The 17,872-nt window shown below is 41.4% G+C and overlaps 1 protein-coding gene across 2 annotated transcripts in view; it reads right to left on the bottom strand.

Annotated features, from left to right (window-relative positions):
• The window catches only part of LMBRD1 (LMBR1 domain containing 1), a 123,234-nt gene that overhangs the window by 97,763 nt on the left and 7,599 nt on the right, over positions 1-17,872 (bottom strand). For both annotated transcript variants that reach the window (XM_082405077.1, XM_082405078.1), the window contains exons 2-3: positions 17,474-17,650; positions 10,015-10,075 (exon numbers count right to left, since the gene is read on the bottom strand). In XM_082405077.1, the coding sequence (XP_082261203.1) occupies positions 10,015-10,075; positions 17,474-17,650 (238 nt within the window). The remainder of the gene's footprint in view (positions 1-10,014; positions 10,076-17,473; positions 17,651-17,872) is intronic.

A 17,872-nucleotide genomic window follows, 5' to 3' on the forward strand; every position in this document is an offset into this window, starting at 1 on the left:
TACATTCCCAATGGCAGCGTTTGAATTTTCCAGTTTCTCCGGATCTGTCAATACTTGGATAGTGTCTGGTTTTTATTACAGCCATTATGGACTGAATGTTTGTTCACCCCAAAATGTACAGGTTAGAGCCCTAACCTCCAGTGTGATGGTATTTGGAGGTGGGACCTTTGGTAGGTTATTAGGTTTAGATGAAGTCACAAGTGGGACCCCCATGACGTGATTCGGGTCCTCAGGATAAAGGGAAGAGAGGCCAGATCTCTCTCTCTCTCCCGCTCCCTCTGCCACGTGAGGACACAGCAAGAAGGCAGCCCTCTGCAAGCCAAGAGAGGAACTGAATCTGCTGGCACCTTGATCTTACACTTCCCAGTCTCTACGACCACGAGAAATACGTGTGTCTGCTGTTTAAGTCACCCAGTCTGCGGCATTCTGTTAGAGCCGCCTAAGCTGACACAGCCATTCTGGCGGCTGTGTAGTAGCATCTCACTGGGGATTTAATCTGCATTTCCCTAATTAACAATGTTGTACATCTTTTTACGTGCTTACAAGCAATTTAGGGATCGTTATTCTTTTAAAATAAATTTATTTATTTATTTTTGGCTGCGTTGGGTCTTTGTTGCTGCACGTGGGCTTTCTCTAGTTGCGGTGCGCGTGCTTCTCATTGCGGTGGCTTCTCTTGCTGCGGAGCACAGGCTATCTAGGCGCGTGGGCTTCAGTACTTGTGGCACATGCGCTCAGTAGTTGTGGCTCGCGGGCTCTAGAGCGCAGGCTCAGTAGTTGCAGAGCACGGGCTTAGTTGCTCCGTGGCATGTGGGATCTTCCCGGACCACGGCTCGAACCCATGTCCCCTGCATTGGCAGGCGGATTCTTAACCACCGTGCCACCAGGGAAGTCCCTAGAGATCGTTATTGATGAAGTTATGCTCAAATATTTTGCTCATTTTTTTTTTTTTTATTTTGCTCATTTTTTAACTGTTTGTATACTTAGTGACTGGTAAGAACTGTTTATCCATTCTGAATACAAGCTCTTTATGAGATACATGATTTGTAAATATTTTCTCCTTGTCTGTGGCTTACCTTCATTTTTTAAATTATGTCTTTTGAAGGACAAAGCTTTTAATTTTGATAAAGTAGAATTTATCAAGGTTTCTCTTATGAATAAAGCTTTTGTGTCATATCTAAGAACTCTCTGTCTAACCCATCATGAACGTATGTCCTTGAATTTCTTCTAGACGTTTTCAACTTTTACAGTTTAAAAAAAAAAGAAAGAAAAACTTGTATAGTTTAGGTCTCCGACTTCCGAGTTAATTTTTGTATATGTCAGGTAAGGCTCAATGTTGCTGCTGTTATTGTGGCGTGTGGTTATCCAATTCACCCGACAATTATTGAAACTGAAAAGAATTAAACTGAATTGCCACAGCTGTTTAGAATCAATTGATCATGCATGTAAGGGTTTTTCTCTGGTCTCTGAATTCTATGGCTCTATGTACCTATCCCTCTTCAATATCACACTGTCTTGTTTATTGTGTTGTATGGTAAGTTTTGAAATCTCATGGTATAATTCTCTAACATTATCCTTTTTCAAAATTGTTTCTGGATGCTCTAGGTCCTTTGCATTTCCACGTAAATTTCAGGAACCATTTGTCAATTTCTAAAAAAAAAAAAAAGAAAAGAAAAAAAAAGAAAAACACTGTCAATTTGAGGGAAAATTGCTATAACTGCCATCCTTACAATATTATGTTTTCAAATCCATTAATAACAAATGTCTATTTATTTAGATCTTTAATTTCTATCAACAATTTTTTGTAGTTTTCAGTGTGTAAGTTTTACACTTCTTTCGTTAAATGTGTTCTCAGGTTTTTTTTTTTCCTTCTGATGTTTTGTGAATGGAACTGTTTCCTTCATTTCATTTGAATTGTAGATTTCTAGTTTTCATATTAATCTTGCATCCTGTAGCCCTGATAAACTTGTTTATTGGTTCTATTTGACTTTATATAATTCCTTGAGAGTTTGCACCTATCGGATCTCATGTCAGCTGAGAAAATAAGAGTCTTAATTCTTCCTCTCCAGTGTGGATGCCTTTATTTATCTATTTATATATGGACTTATTACTCTGGCTAGAACCCCCAGGAGCAGCACTGGTGAGAGCACACACTCTTGCCTTGTCCCTAATCTTAAAGGAAAAGCATTCAGTCTTTCACCTGTCAGGAGTAGGTTATCCACAGATGCCCTTTACCAGGTTGAGGAAGCTCCCTTCTGTAACCAGACAGCTGAGAGCTGCTATCAGCAATGGATACTGGATTTTGTAAAATTCATGCTTTTTTTCATATGTATTCAGATTTTGTATCTATTGTGGGTTTTGTCCTTTATTCCATTAATATGGTATGTTACATGACTTGATTTTGGGATATTAAACCAACCTTGCTTGCATTCTTGGGATGAATCCCACTTTGTCACAGTGTATAATATGTGATTTCTATTTCATTGATTTCCCTCTAACCTTTATTTTCTTTCTTGTGCTCGCTTAGAGTTCAGTTGGCTTTTCTTTCTCTAGTTCATAAGGCAGCAGTTTAGGCAACTGAGATGACTTTTTTTTGTTGTTTTTTATTTGGTTGCACCAGGTCTTAGCTGCGGCAGGCAGGATCCTTAGTTGCAGCATGCGAACTCTTAGCTGCTCCGTGGCGTGTAGGATCTAGTTCCCTGACCAGGGATCGAACCCGGGCCCCCTGCATTGGGAGTGTGAAGTCTTATCCACTGCGCCACCAGGGAAGTCCCAACTGAGACTTCTTTTCTCAAGAGAAATTTAAAGCTGCAAGTCATCCCCTGAGCACTTCTTTAGCCGCACTTCATAAATTTTGATATGTTGTATTTTTATCTTCATTCAGTTCAGAACATAACCAGGCTGAAGAGGGGAGAGCTGGTTAGAGGGGAGGCAACAGACCCAGTCTAAAACATTACACACTACCACTGTCCTTACCAGTTTGCAAGTACAAAGAGCCTTGTATCTGGTTGATTTCCAAAGCACTGAAGTTGTTCTTCTGTCAGTTCTGTATTGCTTTTTGGGGAGAGGCTCTGCCAACCTTCTTACTTGGCCATGTGTGAAGTCACACCCCAGATCATGCAACCTTAACAACATGGAAGTACCCATTATCCCTTCACATTTATACAGCGTTATGGACTAACTGTGTTTCCCCAAAATTCATACACTGAAGTCTAATCTCCAATGAGCTGGGGTTTGAAGGTGGGAGGTAATTAGGTCACGAGAGTGGAGCCCTCATGAACGGGAGTAGTGCTTGTAAGAAGGGACACGAGAGCTTGCTCTCTCTCTCTCTCTGCCATGTCAGGACACAACAAGAAGACGGGCATCTGCAAACCAGGAAGCAGGTCCTCACCAGACACCGGATCGTCAGCACCTTGATCCTGGACTTCTCAGCCTCCAGAACTCAGAGAAATAAATGTTTGCTGCTGAAACCAGCTAGTCTACGATGCTTTTGTTACAGCAGCCCCAACTGACTAAGACAGCAGTGAGAAGTGGTCAGATTCTGGATGAATTTTGTTTTTGTTTTTGTTTTGCCATGCTGCATGGCTTGCAGGATCTCAGTTCCCCAACCAGGGATCGAACCCGGGGCCACAGCAGTGAAAGCCCAAAATCCTAACCACCAGGCCACCAGGGAACTCCCAGATTATGGATAAATTCTGAAAGTCAAACACAAGAGAATGTACTGCCATATGTGATACAGTGTGAAAAAACAGAGTCAAGGATGACTCCAAGGTTTCTGGCCTGAGCAACTCTATTCTTCCAGTTGCCGTTCACTGAAACCAGGAAATTTACAGAGTATAACAGATTGAGCATCAGCTGTTCTAGAAATGTTAAGTTTGAGATGTTAACGCCTTGGTAGAAACTGACAAAGGGACCACTGGACACAGGGACATGAGGTTCGAGAGAGGTCTGCCCGGCAGTAACACCTGCTCAGCACTAACACTGCTCACACCCCTGCTGCGACCAAGGGGCACTACTCCAGCCTCATCTCACGGGCGGAGAAGTCAGAGGGAAGTTAAGCTGACCTCAGGGTCCCACGGCACTCTTCACAAATTAGATACTAACTTCAAAGTGACTGTACAAGTTTTCAGCGATTAACCAATAGGGAGCGAGGAGAAACTTCCTAAAAACTCTCTTAGGTGCCCTAAAATGCCTGGCATAGAAAGAGGAGCTTGAAACCTTCTTGGTCCATCTTACTCTTCCTCAGTTCCATAACGTAACTCATCTACATACGCACACACTTTGGCGCAGTCTTCTACTTTCACTATAGAGTTGCTGAACAGCAAAAAGTTAGCAACGTACTAGGTATCTAATTGCCTGGGATTATTTGAAAAAGACTATCCATACGATGAAAAACAGTGCAGTGTATATATTTATATATATATATATGTGTGTGTATGGGTCTATCTATATGCATACGTAGACACATACACACACCACACACATATATACAAGAGCCTCACAGCAGCAGTATTTGAAATAGCCAAAAGCTGAACAACCCAGCTGATCATCAATACGAGGATGGATAAACGATGGTATGCTGTTACAATGGAATATTACACAGTAATGAGAATCGACAAAGTACTGTTACCCACAACAACACCGATAAGTCTCAAATGTAATGCTGAGCACTAAAGAGGCCAAACAGAAAACAATACATAGTATATGACTCAATTTATATGTAGACGAAAAATGACAGCCCGAAAAATCAGCATCAAGAGGAGAAAGGGTCTCTGGAAGAAAGTGACAGGACAACTACAGACAAGCCAGCACGACAGCCTTGAACAATCCCTGCTCTTGGTTTGGGCGCTCCCCATCTCTACAACCCCTGCACTCACTACAAAATCAAAACAAGGGTTAGGAAAAATGATTAAATAAAAGGAAAATTCACTTAAAAGAAATTAAAGTAGATGGTGAAAGAATTAAAACTAAAAATTTCAAGAATAGTCAGAGAGAACAGAATAAACATTTACAATAGATTACAATAAATAAAAGGAAAGAATTTAAAGATAAAAATAAATTTGAAATCAAAAATAAAGCTCGGGGGCTTCCCCGGTGGCGCAGTGGTTGAGAATCTGCCTGCCAATGCGGGGGACACGGGTTCGGGCCCTGGTCTGGGAAGATCCCACATGCCGCGAAGCGACTATGCCGTGAGCCACAACTGCTGAGCCTGCGCGTCTGGAGCCTGTGCTCCGCAACAAGAGAGGCCGCGATAGTGAGAGGCCCGTGCACCGCGATGAAGAGTGGCCCCCACTTGCCGCAACTGGAGAAAGCCCTCGCACAGAAACGAAGACCCAGCACAGCCATGAATAAATAAATAAATAAATAAATAAATAAATAAATAAACTTAAGAAAAAAAATAGAGCTCAGATAAAAGGCTAAGCATATACAGAAGAGATAAAAGATTTCATAAGAGGTCCAAATATGAGATTAAAACAGAACTGAGAGCCAGAACATCAGACAAGAGATGCTTTTTCAAAGAAAATATCAAAGAAATTTGAAGACACAGATGAAGAAACAAACAAAAACTTTCAGAACGAGAAAAAAGAACAAGTCCTTAAGTGTTTCTGGGGTGGGCACAACATCCTCAGATAAGGAAGTCTCCTCCTGCGTGCAGGGTCCCCATGAGTACCGGGCAAAGGGGCAGAAACAAACTCTACCCTCTCAGCCTTCCACGAGCTCCAGGAAACTGTACCTTTGTAGGCAGCTTCAGTTAATGAAGACTGGTAATAACCGATCAACAGCTGGGGATATCCAGTGGGTAGAAGCAGCAGGCCTCACTTCCACAAACTTTCCAGAAGAAACACCCAAAGTTCCATTAACGTAACAGAAGTTTCTTAAAAATGTCGTTTTGAGACCTTAGGATCAGCAAGGTCCTTGCAGGGTATCCGCAATGTGAAATTATTTTCATGACAATGTTAAGATGCTGTTTCCCTTTCCACTAGCAGTTACTATACTCTTCACCCTCCAAGCGCGCACCAGCGGGGGGCACTTTTATTCAGCAAAGTCCCTCTAAGAAGAAATAATTCTGAGATGTCCACCCTTGAGTGCACGTCTTTTTAGTGTTCTGTGTTTGGGGACGTACACATACAGTGTACTTGCGAGAAGCACCTGTGCTATTTCAGTTGTGAGCTATACTAGGCACTTTTTTTCAAAGAATATCATTTTCACTTGAAAGAACAACGGACAGAAAAACTATAGCTACCCAGACTGGAGTATTAGGCAGATTCTCTCAAAAATAAATAAAGTGAGTCTGTCAGTCACTTTAAAGAAAATAAGTAACAGTATTCGTTACTGATGATAAAAACTGAGGTCTCAAGAGAAAACCGGAATTTTTGGAAAACTTGAATCCAGCACCCTGAGTCTTACATCCTTCCAATGCATAAACACCTCTCTGATAAGAATAGTGGTGATATTAACTGAATGCCAAAGTAAATCAGAATCTCTGCGGATGTAATCTACATTCCGTACTATTTAAAAGGTCTCGAGATGATGTCTGAAGCGGCCCCAGGGGTTCAGGGCTGGCTAAGCATTCCCAGCGGTAACAAACATTCCCAGAACGATTTATTAAAAGGCAGCTGACTTCAGGGTAAGCAGCTCCAGCTTAGGAAATAATATCCACTCTGGGCTAGATCACTCAGTAACAAGGTGCTCTTTAACATCTCTAGGTCCAATTTCGTCACCTGTAAAAAGTCGAAAGCACCTCCACAAAACGACGTTCGTGAAGACCGAAGACAGCGTTGCATATGGAAGCCCTGCACAGTGCCTGGGAAGGTCCGACAACGGACGCGACGCGCGTCGATGTGTTAGCAGAGACCAGGTGGAGTACAGAGCCGCACAGAAGGGCGCGCGTAAAACCGTGCTCCGCACTCTCTGGAGTCTGCTTAGTCCTCAGCGTGCACAATCGGGGATGTAATAATACGCAATCAGGTAACACCCAGCATTTCCGGGAAACGGCTGGGCTGGAGGACAACGACCATCTCAGAGGCTACGGCTCCTAGCTGTAGGGCATGATCTGAGTTAAACCCAAAGGCCCACCCGCCGCAGCTAAAACGGACGTAACTAACTTTATGACAACAACCACCAATATTATTGAATTAAATCTTCTTGCTTCAATTCCGTGGTCATCAAGAAACCTTCTGTTCATAATTTGGCTTCTCATGCAGATTTCTTCCCTAGATCAGTGACTCAACTATCCTATCCCAAGGCAGTTATTATTTCTCACTACAACCCAAGTTATACAGAGGACCAAACCCTAAATCCCTAAGTCATCTTGTTTATAATGATTAATTTTCTCCCATGCATTTAAAATGATACTAGAAACACACTATCCTTGGGAGGATTAAGAAAAATAATCACAGATCACTTCCTGTAAGCTTAATTCTCTCTATGAAACCAACTGGAAAGACTGCTGAATTAACATTCCAGTGTAGAAGTCTCTGTAACCTTGGTTACAATGGATCAATCCACTAGCCTCTAGGTTCATTGATAAGATACGGTTCATAAACCTGGATTGCACTAAGATAAAAGCTGGCTTATCTTGTCACATGTTCTACAGCATAAATACACTGTAGTGTTACATAGGAGACAGGCCCCACCTCACAAAACTGTTTTTGAAGAAGTGATTTATATCCTGCCAATAAGTTTGTATTTTGCTTAATATACCACCATTTCAAAAGTTTTAACTTAACAGGTCAAATCTAGATTTTATGATATATATTAAATTTATTCATTAGAAATAATAAATTCTATATTAAAATACCATAAAAATATTTCTGAAATCTATACCAAAGAAATGGAATTTCATAGGTCCTGTAGATTTCAGATCAGGAGAAGAGACAAAAGTTAGAGCCAAAGCAGCTAAGTTAAAATCCAATGAAACCCCTGAAAAACTTACCCCATCAACAGAAACTTCTATAGATTTTTTTTTCAGTGTCCTACTGAAATTTTATTCAACCTCTTGATTCATTGCTGGAAAAAAAAAAAAAAAGACATCCCTTTCCTAACTCAGCACTTACACATTTTTATAAAAGCACGAGTCATATGTATTCAAAGAGACAATTTCGAAAACATTTAGGTGGCTATTATAAATAGCTTCTCTAATCCAACACTAGGGAAGGAAGAGAGAGGAAAGGAGGGAAGGAGGGGCCAATCCACCACCACCCCTGGATTAATTGGTTCTGTAAAGTACAAAACACACCAATCCACCATGACCCCCAGGTTAAACTGGCTGATGCTGCAAACTCCCAGACAGTACACTGTACTAGTGCCAATACTTAGAAGAAATTTCTAGAAAACTGAGATTTTCAAAATCAAGAGTGCAAGTGGGAAAGTGGTAACAAAAGTTACCAAACAATGGTATCAGAGGAAGAGAGTGGAGATTTAAGGGAACTTGACTGAACCTCTACAAAGAAGGGCTGAAAGTGAACCTAAATGAAAAAGTATGTAACGGAAGTTTCAGGTGACCAGATGAGTTCTACACTACTTATTCATGGTGCTGAAACAGTCATCTCAAATGTGATATCAGAATTAAAAGGAAGCCATAAACAAGACAAAAAGACAACCCTCAGAATGGGAGAAAATATTTGCAAACGAAGCAACTGACAAGGGATTAACCTCCCAAATATACAAACAGCTCATGCAGCTCAATATCAAAAAAACAAACAACCCAATCCAAAAATGGGTGGAAGACCTAAACAGACATTTCTCCAAAGAAGACATACAAATGACCAAGAGGCACATGAAGAGATGCTCAACTTCACTAACTATTAGAGAAATGCAAATCAAAACTACAACGACATACCACTGCACACCAATAAGAATGACCATCATCAAAAAATCTACAAACAATAAATGCTGGAGGGCTTCCCTGGTGGCGCAGTGGTTGAGAATCTGCCTGCCAATGCAGGGGACACGGGTTCGAGTCCTGGTCTGGGAAGATCCCACATGCCGCGGAGCAACCGGGCCCGTGAGCCACAACTACTGAGCCTGCGCATCTGGAGCCTGTGTTCTGCAACAAGAGAGGCCATGACAGTGAGAGGCCCATGCACCGCGATGAAGAGTGGCCCCCGCTCGCCGCAACTAGAGAAAGCCCTCGCACAGAAACGAAGACCCAACACAGCCATAAATAAATAAATAAAAATTTTTTAAAAAAATGTTGGAGAGGGTGTGGAGAAAAGGGAACCCTCCTACACTGTGGGAACATAAACTGGTACAGCCACTACAGAGAACAGTATGAAGGTTCCTTAAAAAACTAAAAATAGAACTACATTATGACCCAGCAATCCCACTATTGGGCATATACCCAGAGAAAACCATAATTCCGAAGGATACATGCACCCCAATGTTCACTGCAGCACTATTTACAATAGCCATGGTAGCAACCTAAACGCCCATCGACAGATGAATGGATAAAGAAGATGTGGTATGTATATATAATGGAATATTACTCAGCCATAAAAAGGAACAAAATAGGGTCATTTGTAGAGATGTGGATGGACCTAGAGACTGTCATACAGAGTGAAGTAAGTCAGAAAGAGAAAAACAAATATCGTACATTAACACATATATGTGGAATCTAGAAAAATGGTACAGATGAACCTATTTGCAAAGCAGAAATAGAGACACAGAAGTAGAGAACAAACGTATGGATTCCAAGGCGGGAAAGGGGGCTTGGGATGAACTGGGAGAATGGGATTGACACATACACAATAAAATGTATAAAACAGATAACTAATGAGAACCTACTGTATAGCACAGGGAACTCTACTCAATGCCCTGTGGTGACCTAAATGGGAAGGAAATCCAAAAAAGAGGGGACGTATGTCTACATATAGCTGATTCACTTTGCTGTACAGCAGAAACTAACACAACATTGTAAAGCAACTATACTCCAATTAAAAAAAAAAGTCTATATGTAGCTTTATTCTACATTTTGGCGAGCAGCCCAGACAGGCAATGAAACGGAAATATACTTACTGTAGTAACCGTACAATACGGTGTCCTCGATCCGTCTGCTGACATTAGCGTTGGCCCAGTCCTAGGATCAAAAGGAAACAACAGAAATATTAATGAAACAGCCATTTGCTTAACAATTATACTTAAATTTTAACATGACTGGATATCACTTATAAATGTATCATCGACTCTGACAGGTATGGTCTGTGCCCTCAAGAAGTGACAGACAGACAAGTAAACAGGCAATTTCAGCAGGTGAATGCTGAGCTGACGTGACGACATGGTCCTGGGGAAGCCCGTGAAGCAGAGGCAGCTACGGGCCAGGGCCACTAAACTGGGGCCGGAATAACACAGTGGGAAGGAGGGAAGAGAATGAAGGAACATACATGGAGACTTTGAAAAACCTGCAGGAAGCGAACTATAGATTCACTAGAGCTTTTGGAAAGGGGAGAGAAAGCAGGTGGAGTGAGGGAGGGAAAGGCATTAGGTTTGAGGGACCGTGAGTCACGCTAGGTATTCTGGCCTCTGTCCTAAAGGCAACGGAAAACAGTGATGCAGCTTTGTGCAGAGCGACAGGTATGATTTGTATTTTAGAAACAAGATATTTTAAAATACCTAAAAGAACAGTCAACATAAACTTCTTTGCATTCAACCCACATTTTCTTAAAATTAGTCATTTAAATTTAGTACTTTAACTTAGAAAATTAATTCTAATTAATCTTTTCAAATAAAAAAATCTATACATTAATGAAATAGGACTGGGGTATAATAGCAAGTCTTTGTGACTATCCTAATTGTATGCATATGAAAATTAAGCCTGGAGCGCCAATGTGACTGGTCATTGCGATTAAGCACCAAGGCTCAAATTAGTAGCCAGGTCAATTTTGTTCTATCAATACTTTAAGAGCTCAAGTTAGTATCAACATCCCACTTACAAGGTCTCTTAACGAAGAGTAGAAACATTCAACTCTCCTAAAATAATTTAGGTTTTTCTTTTTTTTCCTTTTTCACCTACAAACACCTCTAGCAATGAATATCTATGAATTTCTAATTGACAAATGCCTAAAAGAACAAAAATGTGGAAACCCCAAATTTAGCACTACAAATACAAACCTTGACACACAGCGCACAATAAAAATAGCATTTTTCCAATAGCAATTAAGACTATGAAAAACTTAAGAGGACTTCCCTGGTGGTGCAGTGGTTAAGAGTCCGCCTGCCAATGCAGGGGACACGGGTTTGATCTCTGGTCCAGGAAGATCCCACATGCCGCGGAGCACCAGAATTACTGAGCCTGCACTCTAGAGCCCGTGAGCCACAACTACTGAGCCCACACTCAACAAATACTGAAGCCCGCACGCCTAGAGCCCGTGCTCCGCAACAAGAGAAGCCACTGCAATGAGAGGCCCATGCACCACAACGAAGAGTGGCCCCCACTCGCCACAACTAGAGAAAGACTGCACGCAGGAACGAAGACCCAATGCAGCCAAAAATAAATAAAAAACAAATACATTTTTTAAAAAAAGAAAAACTTAATGGCCTCAATTTTAAAATTATGTTAACTATACAGAATATAAAAAAGATCCAAATAAATGAAAAGTCACACGTTCCCACATGAAAAGACTGTAAATACCAAATCCCTCCAAATTAATCTATAAAAACTATATACTGCCTATCAAAATCCCAATAGTGGGTAGAGTGTTTTGCCATGCTGATTCTAAAAGTCATCTGCAAAACATACAGGCGTATATGGATATCCATAAAGTACTTTTGAGTGCGGGTAAACAGAACAAGTTGCAACCAATAGTTTTAACAACATACACAATCTTTGTCTAAAAAATGTAATGAAAGAAACACTGTACATATACTACAGAAAAATGGAAAGAACGTTAAGCAGTGCTTCCCACACAGGACTGGAAAAGCACTGGGGAGAATTCTCGCCAATGACTGGAAATTTCTTCATCAACGACTCAAGTATCCAAATGAATATACACACAACCAAAGCTTCTACTCCCAAAAGTTGCGTTTCTTTAGTGATTGTTTAAACATCAAAACAGACATTTTAAAAGATTTTTCAAACTTGAAGATTTTTTGAAACAGAGGATAATTACATCTATCCTTACGCAAGCTCCTTACCAATTTCCAAGACAACCCCACGAGGAATTAACGTACCCATTGAGAATCACATAAAAGTTAAACTTCAAAATTGAAGAAGACCCCCAACCTCAGAAAAAGATTAAATGTAGAAAGTCTGAAGGTAATTAAAGCCAAAGGTTCATTGAAATTTAGTATCTTTTACCCTCCAACGTTCTTTACTTTAACCAAATCTTGTGGCAGTTAGAGAGCATTACTGTTACTATTTTAAAGCAAAAATATGTGTAAAATATACAACATCACTCAAGTACTATTTGTGTATCTGGCTTTTATATACAGTCTTGCCTCCAAGGTATCCGATGTACTGTCAAAAGAGCTTAGTTTATGAAACTTCCTTCTTCTACATTTTGAGAAATGCTGTACCCTTGATACATTCCACAAGCTACTGCCTCCCAAAGTAGAGACCAAAAGGAACTTCAGAAGACCCAAAGGAATGTGGGACAAACAAGAACTAATACTAAGTAAAGAATACGAAAGAAGAACATTTTAGAAGAAAGGAAAAGGATATAAAGTCCACAGAACAAAGAGGGAGCGGTTCGTGTATGTAAAACTCCCTCTCCCATTCTTCAAGATGACTTTCCGAAATGCTCGGTCCAACCCCAAACCACACTTGACTCTCCTTAATTTTACCAGATAACCTCACCTTAGCCCAATGGTTCTCACGCAGGGGTGACTCCGTCCCCCATGGACACCTGGCAATGCCCTGGAGACGCTGGAGGGTGGCGGCGGGCTCTGTACGCTAGCGGCATCGAGCAGCAGAGGCCAGGACCTGCTGAGCACCTGCAATGCACAGGGCAGCCCTCACAAGGGTCACCCAGCACAGAAGCCAATGGTTGACAAGCACTGACTTACAGGTCTCTCAAATAACCTGAGGACAAAACAGAGCTACTCAATTCACTCCCAAATCTAGAACCGACCGCCATCTGTACTCGAATGCCAGCCCTTCCTTCTGCCGAGCGCCCGCGCTATTTACAGCCAACCCTTTCCCTTTGGGTCCCCACCCCTCTGCCTTCGCAAGGACACTGCACCTGCGGCGATACCCTTTCTCTCCTCCCAGACACCTCTCCCGCTCTACTGAACCCTAAAGCGCACATGCTCTAGTAGCTTCCATGAAAGGACACGCCGCCACCACAGATAAGCACACGCCGCCCGACCTCCTACTGCCCTGGAGGACAGAGCTTCCTGAAACGCTGCGGGCATCCCCTGCCCCTGCCCCCTCACCTTCCGGCGCACACTCAGCCGCGCCCACCTAGCTGGCCCGCGGCTCCGCGGAAACGGCTCCTCACCAAAGCCGCGGTCACTCCCCTCCCTCTCGCCCTCCACCTCTCAGCACCACGCTTCCTGAAACACGTTCTCCTCCCGAGAGGCCCCTCTGCCGTTTTCCTTCCCACCTCCCAGGCTGCAGCCCCTCCCCCTGGGCCGGCCTCCACGTAACCAACGCAGCTCTCGAATCCATGGCCCATGCCAAGCCCTCTCTGACCACTCGGTCTCCCCAGCTGCCGGACAGTGCACAGCTCTAAATACCATCCACGTGCTGATGACGTCCAGATACCCCTCTCCAACCCTAAGGTTTCCCTGGAGCTTCAACTCCCTGCTCGGCGCCGCACTTGAATACGTATGATAGGCACCTTGAAGGTAACTTGTCCAAAATACAGCTCTTTTTCTACATCCCTCACTTGCCCGTGTGCACACACAGGTCTAATTATTCCCCCAGGCTGCCCTATTTCTCGAAGGTGTATTAGGCTTCAGTGCTTCGTTAATCTCTGGTTTTCATTTTCCTTCCACCCCCATATCTAATCCATCAGCCGATCCAAGCAGTTCTAGCTCCAAAATCCATACCAGTTTTAATCACTTTTCTCCACTAGTACCCCTCTAATCCACACCACCTTTATTTTTTACCTTCTCTAACTTCCCACTGCCCTTGGAAGAAAATCTAAACCCATTAACATGGCCTAAAAGTCACAAACAATCTGTCCCCACCTTCCTCTTCATCTCAGCTCGTACCAAAGCACGGCCCCCAGTGCCACACCTCAGCCAAACAGGCCAAAAGCACGTCTGCCTGAGGGCCCCTGTACCTGCCGCTGCTTCCCCTAGGCGGCCCTTGCTCGGTTCTCACCTGCAGGACCGCCGGCAGTCCGGTCCTCCTCAGCCATTCTCCTGCCTCAATGCCCACCACCGGGCGGACCCTCCCGTCCCTCTGTTCCGCATCCTCACAGCAGGGAGTACTAGGAAGCTAGCCTGTTTTGTCTGCTGGCTGCTGGTCTGCTCTCACAGAACGTGAGCTCCCTGAGAGCAGCGGCCTCATGGCTGTAATCGTTAACCTCTAGCATCCACGTCTCTGTCAGGTACACATTACACACTCAGTAAATATGAAGTGCATGAATATACTTAAGGTGTAGTGACGAGTACAGAGCTCTAAGATAAAATTACCAGCATCTGAGAGTAGGAATGAGGCAGTAGTAGAGTTCAACCCAGACATCTCATAATTATGGGCCATAGAGAGACTAATCATTGATGGAGGGAAGGAGGAGATGAACATTTTAGCTACCAAAACAAATGTTGCGATGCCATACCTTAACTACTGATTTTATTTTAATTTTACACACTGTATAAAAAAAAGAATATTTGCTCACGTTAGTGGCCATTTCTGATTTCTTTGATTGCTATACTTTGTGTATATCACTAGCTAAAGTTATTGGTCAACTAGACACTATAATAGAACACTTCGGCTATACTTTAAGGTTTTTTTTTTCTTTAATCTATAAAGTTAATTATTTCACAAAAACTAGAAACAAAGAAATGATCTGGCTGAAATTATTCATAGTGCCATGTGTTTAAAAAAAGGTGAATGGAAACAGTTCAGACATTATTACAATATATCCTTGGCCAAAAGAAGGCAGAAACAGCTAGGAAGGCAAATAAAATAAAACAGAGAAAGTGTGTTGACCACCTGTCCGGCACCCTCAGTTCCTAAGCCAAATGTTAGCAGTCCTTGACATCTCTGAGTTTCCAAACAATTACACCTTATAAGCAGGTCCCTAATCGGTTTAGAGGCTTCAACATTTGAGGTGGAAATGGAGAAAGTTAGACGATACTTACTTATATTCATTTAGGAATAAGAAATGCACATTGCAAAACTTAGGATACGACATAATGCATCATGGAAAACAACGTCAACTTGCACATTCATCCTGACTAATAAGGACGGAAGAGATTAAAGACAGTGTGGACACTTCTACCCGAAGACAGCTAAATTTACAGCTGCGGCATGAAGTCTGAAAACTAATTCTTACATACTCACTCTTGTCTTTCACTAAGCACCTCAAGAGAATTCATTAATAACAGTTTGGAGAAAATACTCTCTACGGTTTACTGGGAAAGTGTCCTTTGAAAGTCTTTTCAGTTCTCCTTTGAGTGTTAGCACATGCCAGCTTCAAATGACAACTCTTATGAATTTCACTAGTCTCCCATCCAGCCCTCCCAGAAAAAGGCAGAAAGGGAAACAAAGGATGTTTAAAATATCAAGAAAGGCATCAAAGTATTGGGAAAAAAAACTGATACATTAAGCTGAGTTAGCTAAAAACAAACAGAACTAAACAGAGACAACTAAGTAAATGAACAGTAGAAAAAAAAAAAGAACATACAATTGCTGAATAAATAATCCCTCAATAATGAAAGAAAACATTTTTTTTTTTAATTGGGGGAAAAAAAACACTAACATGGAATTTTTCCCTTCTAATTATTGGTGCGCATTCAGATTTAACAACCATAAAATAAGCACATTAACTATAGTTATACATTTTCTTCTCTTTTGGGGCATATTATTAATAAAATAAATGCCCTAAGTTTTTATGGGTAATACTTTTGCTTCTTTAGGTGGGTGAATTCCTGAAGTCTTGTTTAAAAAAGTATAAATGCAATCTCACGGATTAAAAAAAACAAAAGTAAAACAAAAAACTAGTACCCAGAAAGTGACTACTAAAGTAAGCATGGTTCCAGAACAACTACATCATCTAAGGGGAAGTTCATAATTTCATGAAAATATTTACTTTAGAAATTTCAAGATGAAAACATAATCCCACAAAATCTAAACAAATCAAATATTCTAAATTTAAAACTTAAAAAATCTCCTACGCAAACAACAGTTATACAAGGGATAACACTACTTCCACTGTATCAGATGGATAGATATAGACAGAGGTACAGATCCAGATCCCAGTGAGCAAAGAGCTTTGGAGCTGGACTGCAGAGCTTCAAATCCCAGCAAACAGCACTTACAAACCCCAAGACCTGAGATGGGTCACGTCACCTCTCTGAACCCTGGCTTCCTGCCCATAAAAACATGGATAACACTATCTACCTCATAGGGTGGTTGGGACATTAATGGCGTGAAGACATGTAAACCATTTAGGAAAGGGTCTGACACATAGTAAATACTCAACAAACGTTAGTTACTATCTCTGTACAGTGTTCGGCACATACTAAGTGGTCAATTGATACTCGCTAAATGAATGACTGACCTACAGAAAATAACTGTAGTTTTCACAGCAATCAGAATCTATCCAAACCTAACTACAAAAAATTATCAATTTCAGCCCAGTTGGCCCAATTCAGGAACTTACTTTGGAACCATGCATTATTGAGATAACTGAAATAATATTTCATTCAAATATTTAAGTACCTAGTGCTTGTCAGACACTGGGCATACAGAAACAAACAAGACACAGTTCCTGCCTCATAGAAGGTTACACTAATAAGAAATGTAAAAGTAACTTGCATAATTGAAAAGGAACTCAGAAATTTTCCAGTCCAACACCATGCATTTTAAAAATGAGGAACTTGAAGTCCAGAAAAGTTCAGTTTGGCCAAAGACACAAGTTAGACAGTGAGAATCAAGATTAGAACTCAGGTCTGATAATCCACAGCCTACATCACAGTGACTCAGAGTACTCAATATGACATAGAGATGAAGACCCTAATCTGCCACTAACAAAATCCTTTCTAAATTATCATGTACTGCATTGATGCAGATCAAGTCAAACAGACTTCAAGGGAGGTGCAAGAGGCACAAAAACAACCCTATTATGATTACTTAGCACATTTTCCGATTAACAAAATGCATTCTTCACACTTGGATGGTTGTAAGTCAGCGAGCAGTCTGTTCCATGTAGTTGTCACATACTCGGCCTCTATGTGCATTTCCATTCTCGCTTATTCCCAGAGACGACAATAAAACACAACATACACTGCACTGCTAAACATTTCAGTAAATACTTAATTGCCAAGAATATGAAAGGAAAAATTCCCATAGTATGATGATAATTACCTTAAATGTACCATTTTGGTTTTTCATGTAGGAAACCAAAAATATATCCACTGGTAGAAGTGCTGATGTGATAAGAGCAATCGCCAGAGAAAAGATCGCTGTTATGGTGGAGACAACTTCACTTTCCCGCTGACTTTGATATTTGCGAACATATACCCAGCAGAATGCCAAAATAGCCTGAAATAGAACAGAAAGAAATGTTTTGTTACTGCCCTATGTATTCTCTAAAACTGATTTTAGTCTGTGTTTGGAAGTTCCCAATGGGAAACATTATGTCAAGTAGTGATTCTTCCGGATGTGCAAGCAACATCCACTACCCCTTTATAAACTTATTCAAGATTTATAACTTTCAAAGCCGAGTTCATGAAAGCAGTACAACTTCACTTGGGTGCCAAGACA

This window comes from Balaenoptera borealis (genome assembly GCF_965194805.1).
Source record: "Balaenoptera borealis genome assembly, chromosome: 9".
NCBI classification, from domain to species: Eukaryota; Metazoa; Chordata; class Mammalia; order Artiodactyla; family Balaenopteridae; genus Balaenoptera; species Balaenoptera borealis.